This window comes from Elgaria multicarinata, chromosome 12 (genome assembly GCF_023053635.1).
Source record: "Elgaria multicarinata webbii isolate HBS135686 ecotype San Diego chromosome 12, rElgMul1.1.pri, whole genome shotgun sequence".
Lineage (NCBI taxonomy): Eukaryota > Metazoa > Chordata > Lepidosauria > Squamata > Anguidae > Elgaria > Elgaria multicarinata.
The window spans coordinates 30,730,791-30,753,787 of NC_086182.1; the positions used below are offsets into that span (position 1 = coordinate 30,730,791).

Consider the following 22,997-nt stretch of genomic DNA (forward strand, 5'->3'; position numbering starts at 1 on the left):
CCCCCCTCCTTCCTCCCCCTTACCTGTGTCCGTCGCGGCCCATCCCAGCTTCACTAGTGAAGCTGGGATGGGCCGTGAAGGATGCAGGTAAGACCCCCCCTCCCCCTTGCCTGGCTCTGCCGCCGTCGCCACTAGGGCGGCAGCGACAGCGGCAGGGCCAAGTAAACCTCCCTTACCTTTTTTGCGGAGCTCCGGAACGAGGCGAAGGATCTGCCTTCACCTCGATCCACTTCGCAACACTCCACGGCTCCCCTGATCCTCTTCACCTCCACCTTAAGCGGAGGCAAAGCCCCCCGATCCGCTCCTGCTTCTCCGGTCCGAGGAGAAGCGGAGCACATCCCTATCTGGCATCCCTAGTCAAAATGTGAGGAGTGGAAAATAGGGAGCAAAACATGACATTTTTAAAGAAATGATATCTCTAAAAATATTTCTTTTTAAGAAAAAAACACATAACACTACCGTTTAAAGAACATATGCAAGTAAGTTTAGCTTTAGTGAGCATTAACTACCATATTTCTTCAATTCTAAGACACACTTTCTCCCCATATAAACATCTCAAAAAACGGGGTGCATCTTAGAATCGCGGGTGTCTTAGGTTTCTTTTCTGTTGGTGGTACTGAAATTAGTGTGCGTCTTACAATCAATGGCATCTTACAATCGAAGAAATATGGTATATGGGAAGAGAGAAAGAGGGCCTGTTCAGAAGACACCTGCTGGTTAAGCAGCAGGGTTTAAGGTGTCTTGTGCAATGCATTTTTTTAAATCTTGCTCACTTACTAACCACAGTCGGATTGTCTGCAGCAGGGTTAGCGGCTCTAACCGCGGCTTAAAGTGTTGTGTACGACAGCATGGCTTGTGGTTAGTGCTAACCCCAGAGAACCATAGCTTCGCTAACCAGAGAGCCTGAAGTGTCGTGTGAACACGTCCAGAGACTGGTGAACAGGTAATTAATAGTTACCTTATTTCTTTAGTAGGTCAGGCCAGACTCAGACAATGCATCATCTTCTAAGCCAGTGACTGGTTACAGAAAGTGATTAGAGGCTAATCCCTTAGCACCACTCTAATCAATCAAGACTCCCACCTAGAATTTAAAGCATGGTCTTTGCCATACTTTATCTGCACATGTCATTTGCAGACTTTATTAAAAAATAATCACATTTTAAAACAAAACACGAAAGAGAATACTACTGTAACCAAGTAATCTCAAAGGATTTGAGACAGAGGACACAGATGAACACTCAGCAACCTAGTTCACTTCCAACAATGGGACCCTTTTGCATTTAGGTTTTAAGATTACAAATGTTATCTGAAATGAAATATAAAATCAATGGGCAATTGTTCTGGCTACAAAGAGGGAACAAGTAATAAAAGCACAATGGGAAAAGGAACTGACTAATTGCAGCCTTCCTCAACCTAGCATCCTCCAGATGTGTTTGAACTGCAACTCCCGAAAATTCCATCCAGCAATAGCCAGGCTGGCTGGGAATTTTGGGAGTTGCAGTCCCCATACATCTAGAGGACACCTGGTTGAGGACGGCTGAATTAAAGGCTACTTGTGCAATGCTGCCATCAATCAAGCAGACAGGAAACAACTAAGTATAAAGACAAAAGCTAAGACGCAAAAGCCATGTTAAAAGAAAGGCGTATGGGGCAGCTTTAATTAAAAGCCTACATTCCCTGATAAGCCTCAACAGTACGTTGACAATCCACTTCGGATAGGTGTGCGCTACAATTGCATTTTACAGACCAGGTTGGTAAAAGTTGAGTGAACTAAAAATAGGAATTGTAGACTGAAGTCTAATTCTAGACTTTTTTTAAATTAAAGAGTAATATAAAAAACCCAAAAAAGGTTAGGGTACCCCTCAATAAAATTAGGACTATTTGCTAGTTCTTTTTGTAACACACATTGGTGACTTATTTAGGATCTTTTGGCTCCATTTTTATCCTGAAACATAGAACTTTTTTTGGGGGGGGGGGCTTGGTTTGTAAGTTTATAAATACTTTTCTAATAAAAAAAATCAGGCACTTCTGAAGGCCACAAACGAGGCCTTTCATTTCAAATTAAGATAGCTTGGTAGCCTTATTTTGTAATGTATCTTTACTCAAAAGTTATGTCACGCTTTGTCAGTAGACTCACTTCCAAAAACCCTACATTGGCTTACAGCTTTAGCTTTTTAAAAAAATGTTTTTACATTACGAAGTGTAGATATAAATACAGAGGGGAATGGTGTAAATGCAATATTCAAAACACAGTGCCCCTAATCACTAAGTGAGGTTTGTTTATTATAACCAGACATCTAAAATTAGTCCTAAAAGGACAGAAACTTTACAAAATTAGTCCAATCCTTCCAGGGCCAAGAACTCATCTGCTTAAACTGTAAGTAATATACAAAATAGTTTTACAGCTCCGTCCTATACATGTCTTGTTGTTTATTTGTTCAGTCGCTTCCGACTCTTCGAGACTTCATGGACCAGCCCACGCCAGAGCTTTCTGTCTACTCAGAAGTCTACTCAGAAGTAAGTCCCAATGGCTTCAATGGGGTTTGCTTCCAGGTAGGTACGTCGACAAGCCAAGCCTCATTCCAATATAGGGTGGCCACTGCCCCATTGCCAAACATCACTAAAGACAGAAGTGGTTACAGATTTGCATGAAATTGGCAAATGCCACTTTTACAGGTGTACTGTCCAGGGGAGGTGCCAGTGGGCCACTCCAAGGCCCCTGGTCTAGGTTGGCCGTATGAAAAGGAGGACAAGGCTCCTGTATCTTTTAACAGTTGAATAGAAAAGGGAATTTCAGCAGGTGTCATTTGTATATATGGGGAACCTGGTGAAATTCCCTCTTCATCATACCAGTTAAAGCTGCAGGAGCTATATTAGAGTGGCCAGATTTAAGAGGGCAGGGCTCCTGCAGCTTTAACTGTGGTTAAAGACGGTAGTGCACGCACTGGTAACTTCGAGGCTTGACTTCTGTAATGCGCTCTACATGGGGCTACTTCTGTGCCTAGTCCGGAAACTTCAATTAGTTCAAAATATCGCAGCCAGGCTGGTCACCGGTACACCTAGGTGTGACCACATTAAGCCAGTTTTAAAATCTCTTCACTGGCTGCCGATTAGTTTCCGGGCGAAGTACAAAGTGTTGGTTGTTACCTTTAAAGCCCTACATGGTTTGGGGCCAGGCTACCTGCGGGATCATCTTCTCCCATACAATCTGTCCCACACACTCAGGTCCTCTGGGAAGAATCCACTTCAGCTAGCAAAAACTAGATTAACAACAGTTACCTAGTGGACCTTTTCTTCCGCTGCTCCCAGACTGTGGAATGGCCTGCCGGAGGAAATTCATCAACTTGACAGTCTTTTAGAATTTAAAAAAGCAATAAAGACTGATCTATTCCAGCAGGCCTATCCTGTGAAATTTTAGAATTTTTTCAGGATGTTTTAATCATGTATGTTGTTGTTGTTGTTTATTTGTTCAGTCGCTTCCGACTCTTCATGACTTCACGGACCAGTTTTAATTCGTTTTAATGTGTATTTTATCTCATGTTTTTATACTGTTTGTTTTACACTTTGAATTGTTTTAGTTTTTGTGAACCGCCCAGGGAGCTTCGGCTATTGGGCGGTATAAAAATGCAATAAATAATAATAATAATAATAATAATAATAATAATAATAATATACAAATGACACCTGCTGAAATTCCCTTTTCTATGCAGCTGCTAAAGTTCCAGGAGCCCTGTCCTCCTTTCCATAGGGTCACCCTACCCTGGTCTCCCTTTTTAGGGCTCTTGGCCTTCAAAGCAGCCATAGGGAGCGATCCTGTGGGCCCTAGTCGCCGCCTGAGGGGCCTTAAGCATACTGGGGATCCCCCCTTCAGACCTCAGAAATGAAGGGGGGGAGTCGGAGATCCAGCCCCGCTCCCTGAGGGGGTTTCGGTGGGCAGGAGGCCTCTGTAGCCAGCCGCCCGCCTGCCTGCCTGCCATCCTTCCTTCCTTCTCTGCAGCCTTTCACCACAAAGACCTAGGAAAGCAAAAGCCAAGAAACCGGAAGCCGCTCTTCACTCCTAGCTCTATGATAAGACCGGGCAGCCGCCATTGGCCCTGAGCCTGTCCGTGGCGTCGCTCTACCCTGTGGCAGCTCTATGGCTCTTCCGTCTCTTTATAGAGGCTGCATGAGGGTCGGCTCTCTATGGTCAGCCGCAGTGCACGTTGGGCTTGCCGCGCGGCGTAGGCCACGCCTCCTGGGCTGACGCGGCGTCGCCTTCCCGTGATGCTTTGCGCGCAGCTGAGGCGACCGCTGACGACGGAGGAGCCGCCGCCGCCGCCTGGAGCCGCTCATGGAGGCGACGAAAGCCGAGGCGGCGCCGCTGCCGCCGCCAGCGAGGAGCTCGTCGCTTGTGGAAACCGTGCTGGCCTGCTCGGGCCTCCTAGAGAACGAGGGCCTCGGCGGCCGCATCTCCCGCATCTCCTGCCGGGTGGAGGAGCTGAAGGTGCGGGCGGGAGTCGGGGGGGCGGGGCCAACCGTCGAGGGGCGGGGCTAACCAGGCCCCTCCCCTTCGCGCCTCTGCCAGAGCTCCCGGAGCCTTGTCAAAGCTGGCCGAGGGTGCTTCTGAGCACGTGCAGAATGCTTTCCCAGGGCTTATTCAGGTCTCCGCCCTGACGATTTACTAATTCTTTTGGAATGCAATTCTTTGCATGTTGATTATTATGATTATTATATTTATTTGTATAATAATGCATGTAACTTACCATGTAAAGGAAGAACGCCCAGCAAACCGCCCTGCTTCAGACTGGATTTAGCACGGACCCTTGGTTTGGACACTCAAAGCTCACACAGAATGAGGTTTAAGGCCATTTATTCAGGATAAGGGTAGGAAATACATGGGATTCAGCAGAATAAAACTTAGTTAAATGCATAAAGTACCAGAACTCAGAGTAAGCAAGCTAAAATCTAAAACTACAGATCATACGTCACCCAGACCAGACTCAGCCGACTCTTCCCTGTTCATTTCACAGGGTTTCTTTATACTATCCTTTTCACTCCATTCCCCCCTCCCTTCAGCTTTGATGCGAGGAGTTACTTCACACTTCAGCCCGGGATGGCTAATCACTCAAGGCCACAAGACAGTTACAATCGGATGGCTCCGTCTTCTCCCCTTCACACAGCTGGTCTGGATCTTATCTCCCCTCCTATAGAACCATAAAACCATAAAATTCATGCATTAAAAAACATGCCAGTCCCAAGATCCGCTTAACCCTTTTGCCCAATGCTGGGCCTCAAGGCGGCCTTACAGAGTTTAAAACATACATGGGGGGGATGGGATGGGGGGGGGGACAAAACCATAAATGTTTAAAATACACAACAAAATTATAAGACATTAACATAGATGGAAGGTCAGATTATTCTCCAAAGGCCTGCTGGAACAAAAAAAGTTTTAGCCTGCTTCCGAAAGCCCATCAAGGAGGGAGCCAGCCTAGCTTCCCCGGGAAGAGAATTCCAGTGCACTGGAGCAGCCACCGACGAGGCCCTCTCCCGTGTTTAGAGAGGAGGGGGCGGGAAGCCCTACAGCATATCTCCAGCAAGCAATTGTAGGACTTTTTTCCTCCCTGTTTGCATAGAATTCCAACCAAGGCCACTCACTAAAAGTTCAGGAAAGAAAAAATCCACCATCAGATACAAACAATAACGCCTTTTTTTAAAAAAAAACTTAAAAACCGAAGCAATAATTTAGGAAAGACAAGTTGAAAAGCTGTGTCTTGATCATGGGGAGTGGGAAGCACAATGCCTCTGTGCTTGTGCAAAGTGCCTTTTTAATTAGAGGCAGGGTTGGCAGCAACCGACAAGTTAGGGGGCTGGAGGTTTGACCGTGTGACGTTGGTTCCCCAAAGGACGGGACTCTCCGAGGAATGTGCCTCACCGTTGGTGAGGAGAGAAGGACTCCCAGGCGAAAGGAGGAGTTGGTTGTCTAGCTGGATTGGAGCACTGGTAGATCTCTGTTAGATAAGCAAACCTCACTGGGTAAGAATTGGGAGTCAGGCAGCCACCCTCCAGATGTGTCAGACTACCAACCCTAGCATCCCCCAGCCAGCATAAGTGGTCCTAACCTGGTTGGTTGAATGGGTGTGTGTGTGTGTGTGTGGCAAATGGGGGTAGATTTATCTGTAGAGCAGAAAGAATTATTTTGGGAATAGGGTGTGATGGAAGTAATCACAGTGCCGTTATGTATTTTCCAAACTGGCTGTAGCAAGTTTGCTAGTACGTCTATGTTGTTGTTGTTGTTGTTAGTACATCTATGTTGTTGTTGTTAGTGTGTCTATGTTGTTATTATTATTATATTTATTTGTATCCTGCCTTTTGCCCAATGCTGGGCCTCAAGGCGGCCTTACAAAGTTTAAAACATACATTGGGGGTGGGTGGGAAACAAAACCATAAACATTTAAAATACACAACAAAATTATAAGACATTAACATAGATGGAGGGCCAGATTATTCTCCAAAGGCCTGCTGGAACAAAAAAGTTTTAGCCTGCTTCCGAAAGCCCATCAAGGAGGGAGCCAGCCTAGCTTCCCCGGGAAGAGAGTTCCAGAGCACTGGAGCAACCACCGAGAAGGCCCTCTCCCATGTTCCCAGCAAGCGCACCTGTGAAGATGGTAGGACTGAAAGAAGGCCTTCTCCAGAAGATCTTAAAGCACTGGCAAGTTCATAAGGGAGAATACGTTCTTTCAAATAGATGTTAGATAAGTAACTTTCTGAAACATCTGAATCACTGTTTCATTCCCTAAGCCTTCCCTTGCAGAAAGGAATTGCATTTTCTTCCCCCTTTTCCTCAGCTTCGGGGTGGGGACGGGGACAGGAACCAGATGTAGAATTGGGGAGTGTGGAGCTGTTCTAACAAAACTTCCTTTGGAATGGCTGAGAGGATTGTTTGTGCTGACACTTGGAGGGTGTGGTGTGAGGAGGCTGACTGTTAGTTATGCTCTGGACTAGAGAGGGGTTCCCCCCATGTTGGATTATCCAGTGTGATCTATAGGGATTGTTGAGGTATGTAGCATGGCTTGAGGCATCTAGAGCTATTTGTTCTTTAGACATCTCATTGGGGTGCACCTTTTTATCTGCACGAGGTAAGTTCTATTGCGTGTTTTTGGTCCGTTGCTTAGGTGGCATGACCTGCGTGGTCCTTTCCGTTTTTGTGCTTTGATGTGGGTTTGTGGTGACTTTCCCCCCTGTCCTTTCAGGATGAGGTCTGCAGCATGATCAACCAGAGGTATATAGAGTTCTTGCCCAGCATGCAAAGCGCCAAGGATCTGGAATCCCAAGTGGAAGAGCTGTCTGGCAACATCGACCAGCTGAAATCCAGGATTGAGAATGAGGTGATAACGCAGAGCAAAATCATGGGCCTTTGTCAGTGTGAGTTTAGCTATCTAAACAAGGAGGTCATCTGTTAGTGATAACCCAATACTCAGTGAAAAGTCCCATAAAATTGCTCACATTTTTAAATAGTTGCAAAATTAGGAAGTGTCCCCCCCCCCACCACCACCATTTTGATTTCTGGACATGGCATCGTTTTTTGAATGTGTTGTTAAATAATAGACAGAAATCTCTAGATGCCTAGAGAATAATTTGAGCCTCGGGAACATCTCTTGAAGCCAAACCTGATGATAAAGAGGACATGACAAGTATAAAACAGCTAAATTGTTTTTGCATTCCACAACTATTCATGTTCTTGGGTTTTGTGGCTCTTCTCCAGGTTCAGCAGGACCTTAACGTGGCCATCGCTGAGTTTGCTGAGCTGAAACAACAGCTGGAGAGAGACACACTAATTCTGAGTGTGCTGAAACAGCTGCAGGAGGTGAGGGGGGAGCATTATCTTCCTCTTCTTGTCATGGGTCTTTTTTTTAAAACACTCTTTCAGAGCTTAATCTTAGTCGTCAACAATGATTGATCCTCTTTTCTTTTTCTTGTTAGTTTGATACTGGTCTTAAACAGTTTAGCACCTTGTTGCCGCAGAAGAAGTACGTGTCAGCAGCCTGCTACTTGAACAAGGTAATTCCAGGTTCCTTGGGGGCTGGTGGATGTGTGGTGGTTGCTGTATGTTCCAAATGGGCTCTTCTGACTGCTTCAGAATGGATTGTGTGGTTCCCAGCAGGCCTGCTTGTTAGTATATGACACTCTCTCTTGCTTTCTGCCAGGCCCGGAGGAATCTGAAAACGATGGAATCCCGTCGAGGCTTTGAACTGAAAATTCTGAAGGCGCTCAGCAGGGAGATCACCTTGCAGACCCAAAACATGCTCTACCTCTTGGGTCAGGAGTGGCAGCAAATGGCCGTGTGGAAGCTTCCTCAATCAAAAGGTTTAGGGCCATTTAGTTTTATTGTGGTTGTGGGAAATGTCAACATTGGCTGACCAATGGGAGGGCTCATAGCTTCATGGTGGGGCATATGTCCTGCATGCAGAAGGCCCCAGGTTCAATCCCTGACGTCTCCAGTTTTAACAACAGCAGGTAACAGGTGATGGGAAAGACCTTATTTTGTATGGCACTCTGGAAAGTCACTGCCAATGGGAGTAGACAAGCCACCTTCAGCCTGTTGCACTCCAGATGTTTCTGGACTATAACTCCCATAAGCCCCGCCACCATGGCCAATGGTGACAGAAGTTGTAGCCCAAAACACCTAGAGAGCACCAGATTAGGGAAGGCTGAAGTGAACACTATTGGGTTGGATTGACAAATAGTCTGACCTTGATAACTTGACCTCATTCCTCAATTGGAATGACGGCCTGAATCCTGCAAATGCTTCTTTTCATACTGCTGTTTGTGCATGTGTGTGCCCATCTTTGCGGGATTAAGACTTTAAGGTGGCTAGATCTGGTTCTGGGGTCCCTCCCTAAAATAAATTCGTAGAGAAAAATGGGAGCTATGTTCAGTTGGGCTGCTGTTGAACCAAGTTTCACCCCATTTGTGAAACTCTGGAGAGACAGGCCAGGCAAAAATGTATCCCCATTCTGATTCCCCTGTTGGCTGTCCTGATGCTCCATATATGCTGTAATGTGCATGTTCTATACTTCTTTTTGGTTAGAAACTGGTAGCTTGGAGGCAGTCACGCAGACGGAGTTGTGTTTGTACACAATGCTGCCCAAGGAGGATGTGGTCACTGGCCCGACAGTGGCATCTGTCCTGCAGGCATTTGCTATCCTGGGTGAGCTGCGCATGAAGTTCAAGCACTTTGGTAAGCCATTTTGAGTCACAACAGCAGAATTTTGGCTGTAGTTTCAAATCTGATTGTGGGAAGTTCTTGATCTTTGAAATGGCAGCTTGTTGCCTTGTTCCAGAGTTTTCAAAACTTCTGCTCTCCAGGGTGTAGGGGTTTTTTTCTGGAAGAAAATTAGAGACCTGCTTCACTTCACATTTAAAACAAAGTATTTTTTGTCAGACCTGAACTCTCAGGTCACAGCTAAAGCGGCTAGATTTTGTGCAGCAGCTATAAACCGTCGTAGAGAGGTGATGAATTAACGTTGTTAAATGCTCTACAGATTGGTTTGTCATGTTTCTCCTGTGGTACCTGTATATTTTGACTTTTAATCTTTCGATTTAAACTCTATTTTGCTGCTGTAGTTTTTAACTGTATTTTATTGTTTATTTGTTCCGACATGCTAGCTGTTTGCTGTAATAAATTTGATTGATTGGTTCTTGAGCAGCTCCTAGAACAACCATCATCCTTGCAACTGCAGGATTGCCCAGTTCATGCTATCTTCTTGCCCCTGCTCTTCCCATTGACCAGACGGTCAGGGAAGGTGCTGCACTTTCTGTGCAGTGGTGATGCTTCAGTCAGTAATAGCACCTGCCAGTTGCCGACAGGGGATCCTTACTCCCTTTTCTAAGACGATAGTGGTGCCCATATATTGAAGTAGAGGAGGCGACATAGAAATACTGCATGGGGTCTCCTTGCCCTAGAAGGTTGTATGTACCCAATATGGTTGTGTAGTTTTTATGGTTGTGGAGAATAGGGTGGCATGAAGAGGTCCTCCAGTAAGTACAGGAAAGACTTCAATTAAACAGAGAAATGATGTAATTTAGCTCAACTTCTTTTTCTTTGAAGGCAATATTCTAGCATTCCTATTGCTTGCTCCAAAAGGAACTGCTATCGCCCACCCCACACATAAACTTTCACGTGCAGTTCAAGGAATGTTGCAGCAGGCCCAGGCGAAATGCCCATGGTCTGCCTCTTGTACTTCACCTTTCCAGTCCTTTTGACAGCTTCCTCTTCCTTCCTTCCTTGTGCCAGGACAGTTACTGCTGAAGCACATTCTCAAGCCGCTGATCTCTCACCCGTCATTACAGCCCTTGGTGGAAGAACAGCCTGATGTTGTCACACTGAGGTTTCATTCTGTGGGCTCTAAGCTTGGCCATCCGCCCCCTGTGGAGGTGTTTGCAAAGATCCAGCTGGTCTTTGAGGTTCTTCACAAACTTCAATTAGGTAAGGAGTTCCGCACCGGTTCGATTGGAGGAAGGTTTTGTGTCTGGAGCAGTAGGAGGAGGCCATAAGCGTGCCTTGCATCTTGCTATGGAGGATGTGGTTGACACTTATGAAGCTATGCATGAGGCGGGGAGAAATGCCACTGGTTTCCATATGCTGGGGGAAATTTCCAAGTGCATCACGCATCCTAGTGTGCTTCCCTGGCCATCAGGGCACTACTGTGTTTGTTGTGTTTTGAACGCTTGGAAACAACGAGGGTAAGGCTATCCATGGTTAGTCGTCATGGCGGCTTTATATTAGCAGAGCTGTTGGCAGTGTGCCTTGCTATGCCAGTTGCTGGGAAACATGAGGGAGAGGATGCTATTTCACTCATATTCTCCTGCTTGTGGGCTTCCTATTGGGGCATCTGGTTGGCCCCTGAGCGAACAGAATACTGGACTAGACAGGCCTCCGGTGTGGCTCAGCATCAGGGCTCTTCTTCTATTCCCCAGATGTTCCACTTGACTCCTGCGTTGAGGAGGAGAACCACTCCATGCCCGTCTTGGCGGAGGTGTTGGGCGACATGATCTGGAAGGAGATGTCGGAGTGCCTCATTCATGACTGCTTGGTGCATTCGATCCCAAACAACAGTAGCAAACTGGGGCAGTATATTGAGGTGAATGCTGCGCTCTTTGCGGCCAAGGGGATAGGAAGTAGGGGTGTGCACGGACCCCCCACTCCGCTTCACTTTAAGATCTGCCATTTTCGGATCGGCCCGCTCCGCCCCGCCCCCACTCCGCCTGTGCCCACTCCGCTCCGCTCTGAGCTCCGGATCCGGATCGGAGCTCCGGTCCCCCCCCATAGGGGGGGTTACCGGGCCCTGCCGCCATCGCCGCCCATGCGGCGACGGCGGCAGAGCCCGGTAAGGAGGAGGGGGGCCTTACCTGCCTCCATCCGTGGTCCGTCGTCGTCTTCAATTGAGCCCGTGGTTCCACCAGGAAGTCTGGGCCGCAAGTGCAGGTAAGGGAGAGGAGGGCGGGGGGCGTTACCGGGCCCTGCTGCTGTTGCCGCATGGGCGACAGCGACAGCGCCCGGTAAACCCCACTTACCTTTTCGGCGGAGCTCCGGATCGAGGCGAAGGATCCGCCTTCACCTCGATCCTCTTCGCCACACTCCGCCGGCCCCCCAATCCTCTTCGCCTCCGCCTTAAGGGCAGGCGAAGCCCCCCGCTCCGCTCCTGCTTCTCCGGTCCGATTAGAAGCGGAGCACATCCCTAATAGGAAGGGTGGAAAAGGCCACTAGGACAATCGCCCAAATCCTCTTCCCTTATTTCTTGAAACGTCAGTGTAAAGCTGTGCATGGTAGATTAGATGAATGTTGCAGTGGCGAACACAGATAGCTGTTTAGCAGACTTGTTATTTCATGACTGAAGCATCCTGAAATTGTGTTAGTTAACTACTGTGTTAGTAAGGAACGATGGCGCTTGATATTTATTATTTCATTGCATTTCTATACTGCCCGATAGCAGAAGCGCTGTGGGATAGACACTGTTGCATCAGTTTCACAGGGTCCGCTACTGAACAGAGTGGTTCATAACATTCTTGTTTAATGTGGATTCAAAGAACAAGGGCCCAAGATGTGCACATCCAACAGCAGTGCTGTTCCACATGTCAGTCACTCTCCTTCTCGCCCCACTCCCCCAGGTTATTAAAGCTACTGAGGAGTTTGAAAAGGCCTTGAAGGACATGCGGTTTCTAAAGGAGGATTCCACCGACCTGCTGACGTATGCCCGCAATGTCAACTGCCACTTTGCTAACAAGAAATGCCAGGATGTCATAGTGGCAGCGAGAAACCTGATGACGTCAGAAATACACAACACCGTAAAGGTACCTGAACAATAGGGCCTCTAGTTATTTCCTGCACCGCTCGGGGTTTTCCCAGGTCCGCTGTGTAATCTGCTGTATGTAAACTTTAAGTTATTAAGTGGTATGCAAATAGTTTAAATAAATAAATCCTGAATATGCTTTAAAAGAAATATAAAATATCTGTATATTTCCTTTTAAGTATTCTGATGTATGTGAATGAGGCTGTGTTCCCGGGGTGTGATTCTCTTTACCAAAAACAAAAGGCCTGTTCCGAGAACAAGAAACACACCCTGAACACGATACAATGCGCACGTTGCATATACTAGGTGTTATAGATATAACTTGGGTTCACTTCTGTGGCTTCCCTAGCTCATAATAATCGAATTTTCCAAATTGTGCTTGCATTCTGCTCATCCGAAAGTTCAGACCCACTTGCATTTGGCTCTTTGGTGGTCTTCCTTCCAGGCCCTGAAGTCCACACCATCTTAGCTTCACAGCTATAGTAGTGTGGTGAAGTGATTAGAGTGTTAGTCTAGAACTGGGGAGCCCTGAGTTCAAATCCCCACTCAGCACTCACTAGAGTGAGTGAGCCATGCAGTGTCTCTGTCTGTCTGTCTCTCCACCGCCCTCTCTCTGTGTCTCAGCATTACCTATCTCAAAGGGTAGTTGTTGGGGTATTATTATTATTATTATTATTATTATTATTTATTTATATAGCGCCATCAATGTACATGGTGGTCAGGGGAGTGAAGAACCATATATGTCATTCTTAGCTGGGATATAAATGAAATAGAGCATTGGGAATTCCCAGTCCTTTCACTTTGCCCAATAGTACTATAATTAGAATTCCTTGAGGGCAACCATGAAAGTCAAACTGGTCTAAAGTAAAGTTCTATGGTAGCTTAACGGCTGACAGCTCTTATTGTAGCATTTGCAGTCTTTAAACTACCACACCAGTTTTTGTAGCAAAAGCAAGAGACTAACACAGGTACATCTCTGGGATTGATTGATTTTTTAACTCGCTCAAGTGTGCGTCTTGCATTTACCTTCCCAGGTTACCCCTGACTCTTCAGTAATGCTGCCTAAGCTGCCTGACCCTGGAGCAGGTGACCAGTTGAAGATGCTAAAAGTGCCCGAGGCTCTTATCAAGCAGGTGGCGAATCTGGAGAATGAAACAAGGCTGAGCCGGCATACTTTTTCGTTTCCTACGTGCCGGATCAGTGACTCCATCCAGAAATTGATGGCGTTGGCTTATCAGACGCTCCAGGAGGCTTCGGCTAGCACCGATCAGTGGTGAGGGACCCCAGTGAATTCTCTGGACTACGCTTCGAGGCAGTGAAATTGGTCAAAATGTTTGTTTTTGTTGAGCAGTGATGCCTTACAAGGGAGAGAGCTTAGAGAAGGCCACTGAAGATGATGATGATGATGATTAGATTTATTTGTATCCCGCCTTTTGCCCAATACTGGTCCTCAAGGCAGTCTTACAGAGTTTAAAACATGCATTGTAATGTTAACCTACAGCAGGTGCTAGGAAAGTCAAATTGCACCAATAAAGTCATAGAATCATAGAATAGCAGAGTTGGAAGGGGCCTACAAGGCCATCGAGTCCAACCCCCTGTCAATGCAGGAATCCACCCTAAAGTATCCCTTTCAGATGGTTGTCCAGCTGCCTCTTGAAGGCCTCTAGTGTGGGAGAGTCCACAACCTCCCTAGGTAACTGGTTCCATTGTCGTACTGCTCTAACAGTCAGGAAGTTTTTCCTGATGTCCAGCCGGAATCTGGCTTCCTTTAACTTGAGCCCGTTATTCCGTGTCCTGCACTCTGGGAGGATCAAGAAGAGATCCTGGCCCTCCTCTGTGTGACAACCTTTGAAGTATTTGAAGAGTGCTATCATGTCTCCCCTCAATCTTCTCTTCTTTAGGCTAAGCATGCCCAGTTTAGAGGCCATTGGCATCTGTTAGTTTAGCGTTGTCATTTCTGATAAGCTGGTGCCAGGGGCTCCCTGCTGTGAGGTCCAACTGAAATGCTTTCAAGGCACTGGATATGCCGAGAAGAGCGCTCGAATTCTGCCTCCCTGGTGACTATTCCAGAAAGGAGAGTAAAGACAGCAAGACCAAGGGGGATAAGTAGAGGGTTTGTGCATCCAGGAATGGTTTTCAAAGAAACCCCAAGTTTAGCAACTGAATAAGTCACCCCTTCAGAAGATCTGGCCTCCAGTCCTAGAGTTCTGTCTTGCTTTGAGATGGTGCTGGTTTATTCATTTGTAATACTTTTATTTATTTATTTATTTATTTATTTAGAATATTTATATACCGCTCCCCATTGAAAAATTTTGGAGCGGTGTACAAGGTAAAATGAAAATAAAAACAGAATAAAAACAGTTAAAACAAAATTTAAAAGAAGCAATAACAGAAATCCAAGGCTGCATGTTAGAGAAAGGCTTCTTGGAATAAAGGTGTTTTCAGGAGGCGCCGAAAGGACGACAAGGTCGGTGCCTGTCTGACCTCCAGAGGCAGGGAATTCCACAGGAGGGGCGCCACCACACTGAAGGCTCTTTCCCTGGTGGATTCCAATCGGAGGATGGATCTAGGTGGAACCACCAGGAGCAGGCCCTCGGATGACCACTTTTATGCCACTTAAAATACTGAACTCCCCAAGCGGTTTACGTAAAAAAAAATACACTGTAGCAATGTTAAAGCAAAACAAAGTAATACATGTTTTTAAAACATTACTACTAAAATAACAATAAAACAGGGCAGTAACATAATCCTTTAGGGTAAGCCTGTGTAAGCAGAGGCGTTTAAAGCTTGCTGCTTCTTTTTGCCTCACAAACCACATGTGGCAGGAAGTCCCAAAGCCTGGGAGGCTTATGCAGATGTTTTAAGTTATTAATGCTGGTTATGGTTTTAAGGCTGAGTCGCTGTGAACGTCTTTGGATTGTAAAGCACTGCGTAAGTATTGATGGTGATTTTCATGCACTTAATTTGCATCACTTCCTCCAGTTTTCTCTCCATCCCCTGTTGACGTTAGGTTTTGTTGTTTAGTGTGAGTACCAAGACCTGTATGTTCTGTTTCTTAAGTCATTCCTCTGTTTTTATCTGGACTACAGGTGGGGTCTCAAATGTGTTACCTGTGGGCACCATTGTGCCTGCAAATGCCTCTCTTGGCACCTGCCTCCTGCTGATCTTTTATTTCATTACTTAAGATTTCTTTTAACTAGGAACTGGGAAGTTCTGCAACATCTTTAGTTGACATCTTTAGTTGAGTTCAAATGAGTTGTTCTGTGGTTTAGAGCTTGTACCCCGCCTTGTTACCTTTCTTTTGGTCTCACCAGTTGGCCTTCTGGGAAATTAGTGTTTTGTGTTTGGTCATGCCCACCACGAAAAGCCATTTTGTCAAAGGGCAAGCCGCTCCCCTCCATGACAGCCGTTTTGTGAGAGTGCCCACAATGTTCTCTAAAATCCCAAATGTGCTTGCTGCCCCCAGAAGGCTTGCTCACTGCGCCATGCAAGGTTTTATAACCCAGATCCTCCTTATGTGCTGCGTGGGCAGTGGATACTTGGGGACCCAGGGGGTGATTGACCCTACAATTGGTGTGAGTTACGCTGTGCTAGGCTTGCTCTTCAGAAGGCTCGACTAGACCCAGCAAGGGCATGACTCCAGGTGAATTCTCCTTTTTGCAAGCATTTCTGCTAAATCTGTGGTACTCTCCGCTAGTGATAACCCAAGCAATGTGTTGTTTCTCTCCCCCCCACCCCCACCCCTTTGCAGGTGCATACAGCTCTTCTACTCGGTGCGGAACATCTTTCATCTGTTCTGTGACGTGGTGCCGATGTATCACAAGTGAGTGGTGTGCTTTGTTAATGGAAAGTAGTATCTCGGGAGAGTATAAACGCAGCTTTGCTGTATCCCAAAGAGATTTGTCTGGTGCCCACATTGTGGCTTTTCCAGCACCGGGTGAGGGCCTGACTATTCTCACAGGCTTTTTAGTCTTTTCGGGTGCAATCCTATGCATGTTTAGACAGAACAAAGGCCTACAACTCCCAGCATGCCCTGGCCAGCCATGCCGTTGTTCTGTCTAAACGTGGATAGGATTGCGCCTTTAGGTTTAAAATATGTTGGTGTCTTTTGGGATCCTTGCACTGCTTCTGGCTTTTTCTTTGGTTTTTTAACTCTATTTTTATTCTGTTTAAAATATTTTTATGTTACGTTTTGTTTTGTTTTATTACAGCAGTGTATTTTATAGTTCTAAGTTTTGTTTTGTAAACTGCCTAGAGACCTTCGTTTATAGAAATGTAATAATAAAGCAATAAATCCACCTCGACTACCCTCCTCCAACCTGGTGCCTCCCAGATATGTTGAGCTGCCATGCCTTCTGGGAATGATGGGAGTTGCAGTTCAACGGATCTGGAGGGCACCGGGTTGGGGAACGCTGTCTTTATTTCTTGAGCCTCCCTCCCTTTTTGACTTTGGGGTGGTATGACTCAGCCCTGTTGGATACTCCAGTGTGCTGTGCAGGAGCCTTTGAACAACTGCAGTTTTACAACTAATGTGAAGCCGAGAGAGTAACTGGCCAGTAGTCATACAAGCTCATAGCTGAAACCACGGGCTTCTCAGTTTGCAGCTCATTGTTTTCTACATGATCTTAGGGAGGTTGCCTTCCCGCTGTTGCCTCTCTGTTACCTGCTTCTCCGCTAATAGTTTTGCTGAAAATAGATAGAGCAAAATCCCTGCTCTATGAACCTGGTGACTTGATTTCCTTTAGATTATTTTGGTATGGAGGAAAATACTAAAACCAACGTTGCAGCCATCTGAACGCTTTAAGCATAGCTGCTGCTGTTCTTTCTCTCTCCTTCCTAGAGAGAACCTACAGAAACTTCCCCAGCTGGCTGCTATCCACCACAACAACTGTATGTACATTGCACACCACCTCCTGACCCTGGGCCACCAGTTCCGGGGCCACCTGAACGACGGGACGGCCACTTTTGTTGACCTGGTGCCTGGCATCAGGAAACTTGGTGAGTCTGGAGCAGACTTCCCTGCTTTTCAACTTAGATGGGCTTCCAAAGCTGCTTACAATTAAAATGCACAAAAAAGATATCGTTATAACAGGGATTATAAAAAAAAAAATCTTCTTAGTACCTTGCAGGGACATGCTGTGTATCAAGAAGTAGACTTTGGGGTAGATCAGAAACTCATGTGGTGGTGGTGGTGTGGCTCCTGATACTCATAATCCAAGATGACTCTCTCCCAGGATGACGTTCCTTCTTCCTCTTTTCTCCCAGGGACGGAGTGTTTCCTGGCCCAGATGCGGGTCCAAAAGGGAGAGCTCCTGGAGAGACTCTCAAGCGCAAGGAATTTCTCCAACGTGGATGACGAGGACAACTATTCTGCGGCAAACAAAGCTGTACGGCAGGTTAGTGGCGGTGGAGCTTGGCACGGAACAGTCGCACGTACACAGGAAGCGTGAGAAGAGCCCTGCTGGATCAGGCAAGGTGGGTCCCTCTGATCCAGCCTGTACAGAGGCCCTCGGGGAGCTCTTGGAAGCCCCCGAGCAGAGCAAGACGGCAACAGCATTTCCTCTGTTGTCAGTCCCACTCGCACCCCACCCCAGTATTCAGTGGCATGCTGCTTCTGAACCAGAAGGTTCCACTTAGGCAATGTGGCTAATAGCCGTGGATCAACAACTCAGTAATGGGCTGGATGAGGGCCAATAAACTGAGACTGAATCCTGGCAAGGCGGAAGCCCTGTTGGTGAGTGGTTCCCGAGTCTGGGAGACAGGCTCATGGCCTGTTCTAGATGGGGTTGCACAGCCTCTGAAAGAACAGGTTCGTAGTTTGGGGGTACTCTTAGACCCATTTCTGTCGTTGGAGGCTCAAGTAGCCGCCACGGCTCGGAGTGCCTTTTACCATCTTCGGTTGGTTCGCCAACTACGGCCTCTCCTGGACAGGGATAGCTTGACCATGGTGGTACAGGCATTGGTAACCTCAAGATTGGATTACTGCAACGCGCTCTATGTGGGGCTGCCCTTGAAGCTGCTCCGGAAGCTGGAGCTAATGCAGAATGCTGCAGCTCGGCTGTTGTCTGGAGCTGCCCCTTTCCAGCATGTAACTCCTCTGCTGAGGGAGCTGCACTGGCTGCCTATTCGCTACCGGGCCAGGTTGAAGGTTCTTGTACTTGTGTACAAAGCCCTAAACAACTTGGGACCAGGATACCTGAGAGAGCGCCTTCTCCCTTACCAACCTGCCTGGTCACTGAGGTCATCCGAGGGCCTGCTCCTGGTGGTTCCACCTAGATCCATCCTCCGATTGGAATCCACCAGGGGAAGAGCCTTCAGCGTGGTGGCCCCCCTCCTGTGGAATTCCCTGCCCCTGGAGGTCAGGCAGGCTCCAACCTTGTACTCCTTTCGGCATCTCCTGAAAACATCTTTATTCCAGGAAGCCTTTCCTTAATATGCAGCCTTGAATCTCTGCATTTGCTTCTTTTAAAATTTGTTTTAACTATTTTTATTCTGTTTTTATTTTCATTTTACCTTGTACACCGCTCCGAAATTTTTCAGTGGGGAGCGGTATATAAATATTCTAAATAAATAAATAATAAATAAACTCCTCCTCCTATGAATTTTCCACTGCCCCTCTTTTAAAGACATCTGTGCTAGTGAAGAGCACCACATCTTTCAGCAATAAGTTCCACAACTTAGTTTTACCACTACTTCCTTTTGTCCACCCTGATTCTGCGGCCAAATCAAGTTTTGTTGGATGTCCCTAGATATGATGTGAGTGGAAGAAAGAAAATCCACTTTCTCCATATCATGCATAATTTTCTAAACTTATCCTGTGCTGTTCCCTCCCCCTCGAGTCATGCTATGAGACACCTTGGTCCATTACTCCCGTAATCGTTACCTTGGTCTGTGTATGTCTCGATAAGAGAGTGCTGCTTACTCCCTTCCAGGTCCTGCACCAGTTGAAGAGGCTTGGCAAAGTGTGGCAGGACGTCCTCCCCGTGAACATCTACTGCAAGGCCATGGGGACATTGCTTAACACTACCCTCACGGAGATCATTCACAGAATCACCACTTTGGAGGTGAGGACCAGACGGGCTTCTCAATTCTGCTCCTTCTATGGATCTGGTCCACAATTTGACATGTTAGCGCTGATTCATGTGATGACTGACAAGGCTTTTCCTAGCAGCATCTCCTGTTTTGCGATGTGCCCTTCCTAGTTTCCAGAAAGCGAGCTGAGCACAAGGGCACTTTCACCCGTGATCAAGGTTCACATTTTCGGGATTAAAATGCCTTCTTTTGAAAACACGGGTTTGGTTTTTGTATGGGAAATGGCCTCTTTAAAACAACAACAAAGTGAATCAAACGTTAAACCCTGCCAGTCTAGGCTTTTAGTTTAAATGTCCTGATGGACCATTTCCCAGCTTACTTGAAAAGACTTGCACACGTATGTTAACACTGTTGCTGCAAGGGAAACTTCAGAGCTGTCCTGGGAGAGCACCTTCTCCCGATGTAGATATTTGGGTTATGGGAAGGCTGGCTTGTGGGCATCAGCAGTTGGTGTTGTCTCAGGTCACTGGGAAGTCAAGCAAATGTTGAACACCCAGGTTCTATTTGTCTTGTGAATGCGCCCTAAGCATGATACTCAGAAAAGTCTGCTACTAGGTTGCTGAGAGAGCCATGTGGGTTTCTATAGAGGAGTTTGGGGTGGGCAAGTAGAGTTTATTTACAAATCTGGAAGCAAATGAGAAACTATGAACTGGCATCACCCACTAGTTTCCGTCCCACGAGTTCCCTCTCTCGATCGTGTCGCAGGATATCTCTGCTGAGAACGCAGACAGATTGCATGCGCTGTGCCAAACGGTGGTGGACGAGGGGCCCCACGTGTTCACGCCTCTGCCGGAAGAGAAGCAGAACAGGCCTTTCCAAGAAGAGGTCCCGGTCTACGTTCCAAAATGGATGACGTTCAAGGAGCTCATGTTGGTGCTACAGGCCAGCCTGCAAGAAATCGTGGACCGGTGGGTGCCTCATAGGCTCTTCCTACTTGTCTGGGTGGTGAAACAGCAGGCAGGATGGCGGCAAGGAAGTCACAGTACAACCATGGCGTGATACGGTTTGGCTTGTATGTCTGTTCTGTGCTTCTTTCCAATGGGATGTTTTCATCAGGGAAACCCACATAACAGTGCGGATTCCTTACTTGCTCTGCGTAATGTGTAGCTTTTTTTTCTTTTAAGAATGTGGTACCTTTTTAAGTAAGACACATAGGTGGGAGAAGGAGAGAAGAGACAGAAATCGGGAGGACTGGGCAGGGAACGAGCAAGGTGCAGCAGCTTAGATGCGGTGAAGGGAGGTTAACCCCAGTCCGCTACTCAGCAGAAAGCCCTGGGCAAAGGGTGCTGAAGGCCCGTTTAAGGCGCCAAGCACCCTCTCCTCCCTTCCTTCCCCCTGGCTTCTTAAATAACAGCTCTTGCCCTTTTCTTTTCTTTTCTTCCTCAGGTGGGCAGACAGTAAAGGGCCTCTTGCAACTGAATTCTCCCCAGGCGAGGTGAAAAACCTAATCCGAGCCTTGTTCCAGAATACGGAGCGGAGGGCGGCTGCCCTGGGAAGAATCAAGTAGCTTCATGACCATCCCTCCTGTTCCTAAAACGTCTTCCTGGGCGTGCTTCAATCGGCATGGCCTGTGGCCCTCAACTCTCCAATTTGACCTTCTCCCCTTCTAAAGTATTTTCTAGCATCTTGTGTGGGTGGGTGTACCTGGAGACAGGCCCGCATATTTGGAGGAGAATCGCCTAACCCGGCAACCCAGCCAACGCAGGAACTGTGTACCCTTCAGTCTCCATAATTGCCTGACCTGACCTGACCTGACCCCAACACACCTGCGACCTTGCTTGTCGGATTTTAACTCCTGGCTCCCATGTACAGATTTTGCCGACCGTCCCCTTCCTGCTTTGGGCGTTGGGCAGCATCTGCTTGGGTCCGGTAGAACAATTGGCAAATGAGCCCTGGCGCGTCTGGGGCGCGCGGACGTTCAGTGGGCGGGTTGGTGGGTGAATCCTTGCGGAACGGCATCTATGCAGCTTCTTTTAAAGGGAGACTCCCTTTACTCATCTTACCTCGTCTCTTTTGCAAACGGCTTCTGAAGCACACTAGACTCGAAAAATCTCTCAGTGGCCTGTCCAGGCCCTCCAAGTGCCAAAATGCGGTAGATTTGCCTGCTGCTGCCTTTAGTGGACTCCATGCAGCAGAACTTGGATGGAGGAGTAGGTTAGGTTGCGATCCGTCTTAAGGCCTCTTCCGACGTTCTCCGCACACGGATGCAATGTGTGGAAAGGGGGAGACCACTGCTCGTCCCACCCTCAATGTCAGGTGGACCACGGCACCCCCACCCTCGGGACATCTGTGCATTGTCTACAACAGGGAAGCCCATGCCTGTCCTGGGGTCCCAGTAACATGGAAGCCTATATGCTGAATGTGCGTTGGCTTTCCTATTGCAGAAGGCACGCTCGATGCACGGATATCCAGGGATACGCTCGACACTGGGGTGGGCGTAGTGGGTTAGTCCTGCTGCTCCTTTCCTCCCTGGGTAAAACCTACACTTGGAGTACATCCAAAGAGGCTTTCCCCTCTGCCTCTTTTCTCAACTCCAGCATTCGCTTTGACTTGATGTCCACATCATTACTCAAAACTGGCTGCTCCTAAACTTTCTCACGTCTCAGATTGGGCAGCCAGTCTCTTCTCCCATCTCCCGTTCTTCATGTACTGCGTTAGAGGTCAACTGTTAGTTAAAATGGAGGTCCTCCGTCTTTTGGCATCTGGCGGGGATGCATAATGCTTTCGGAGAACCCCCACCCCATCTCACTCCTTTCTCGGGATTATTTATTTCCGCATTTAAAAACCAACCTCCGTTCACAGAGGCTGAAAACCATCCAGTGCCCTGTTTAGTAGAGACCACATTGGTTTAAAAGGATGGAACTAAAAAGTGGGGAAACGTTATTGGATTAAGCACTTCATAAAAAATAATTTTGTATTCTATTGCAATGAGCTAACTTGCGTTACTTCCACATATTGTATTTTTTGAATTTCACTCTTTGGAGGTAATTAAATATACATATCGGGCTCTAGGTCCCAATGACACAATGTCCTTTACTATAAAATATGCCCATCATTTGCGGCTTCTACGGACCAGAAGTTCCCTTTTCTATGTATGCTATATAAGCTAGCGTGCGAACATTTTTACGTGTCTGGTTTTCGCTCGTAAGAGGTGTGAGAAATGCAATGGGCTGGCAAAGAAGGAACAGTACCCTGTTTCTCCTTAGCCAGCTTGCTTGACTTCCACAAAGCCTTTCTTCCGCAGCTGTTACATCAGCTGAGTGGACTGGCAAAGGAAGTGCAGAAAGCTCTGTCCCTCCTTTGCTTAGCCTACTTGCCTATATGGAATTCTTGGTAGCCAATGGCGACCAGGCGAGCGGTTAAACACAAGACTGGTGTAAAAGTGCCTGCAACAAGGTGACCGTGACCTTCTCAGCCACAAGAAGTTGTCATAACCTTGAACGGCATAGATGGGGAACTATCAGCATAGAAGTTCATGCTGTGTGTAACCAACTGAATCATACCTGTGGGCTCTTTGGCTTCCAGGCATGAAGGATGCATCCATAAAATGGCTGAACCATCTACCTTCCCATGAAA

The 22,997-nt window shown here is 47.2% G+C and overlaps 1 protein-coding gene across 1 annotated transcript; it reads left to right on the forward strand.

Moving 5' to 3' along the window:
• The first annotated feature begins 4,304 nt into the window (after positions 1-4,304).
• ZW10 (zw10 kinetochore protein) lies at positions 4,305-22,432 on the forward strand. Its single transcript, XM_063139040.1, has 16 exons — positions 4,305-4,483; positions 7,230-7,364; positions 7,742-7,843; positions 7,960-8,037; positions 8,184-8,343; positions 9,068-9,217; positions 10,274-10,465; positions 10,957-11,120; positions 12,148-12,330; positions 13,364-13,602; positions 16,081-16,152; positions 17,170-17,327; positions 17,595-17,725; positions 19,262-19,393; positions 20,127-20,329; positions 20,808-22,432. Exons 1-16 carry the CDS (start codon positions 4,331-4,333, stop codon positions 20,926-20,928), a joined length of 2,373 nt encoding a protein of 790 aa, XP_062995110.1. The 5' UTR covers positions 4,305-4,330; the 3' UTR covers positions 20,929-22,432.
• The last annotated feature ends 565 nt before the right edge of the window (positions 22,433-22,997 follow it).

Excerpts from the sequence above, each read along its gene's own strand:
- ZW10 (XM_063139040.1), top strand. The coding sequence starts at position 4,331 with ATGGAGGCGACGAAAGCCGAGGCGGCGCCGCTGCCGCCGCCAGCGAGG. Across the intron at positions 4,484-7,229 it reads GCCGGGTGGAGGAGCTGAAG|GATGAGGTCTGCAGCATGAT; the intron begins GTGCGGGCGGGA and ends CTGTCCTTTCAG. Across the intron at positions 9,218-10,273 it reads CATGAAGTTCAAGCACTTTG|GACAGTTACTGCTGAAGCAC; the intron begins GTAAGCCATTTT and ends TCCTTGTGCCAG.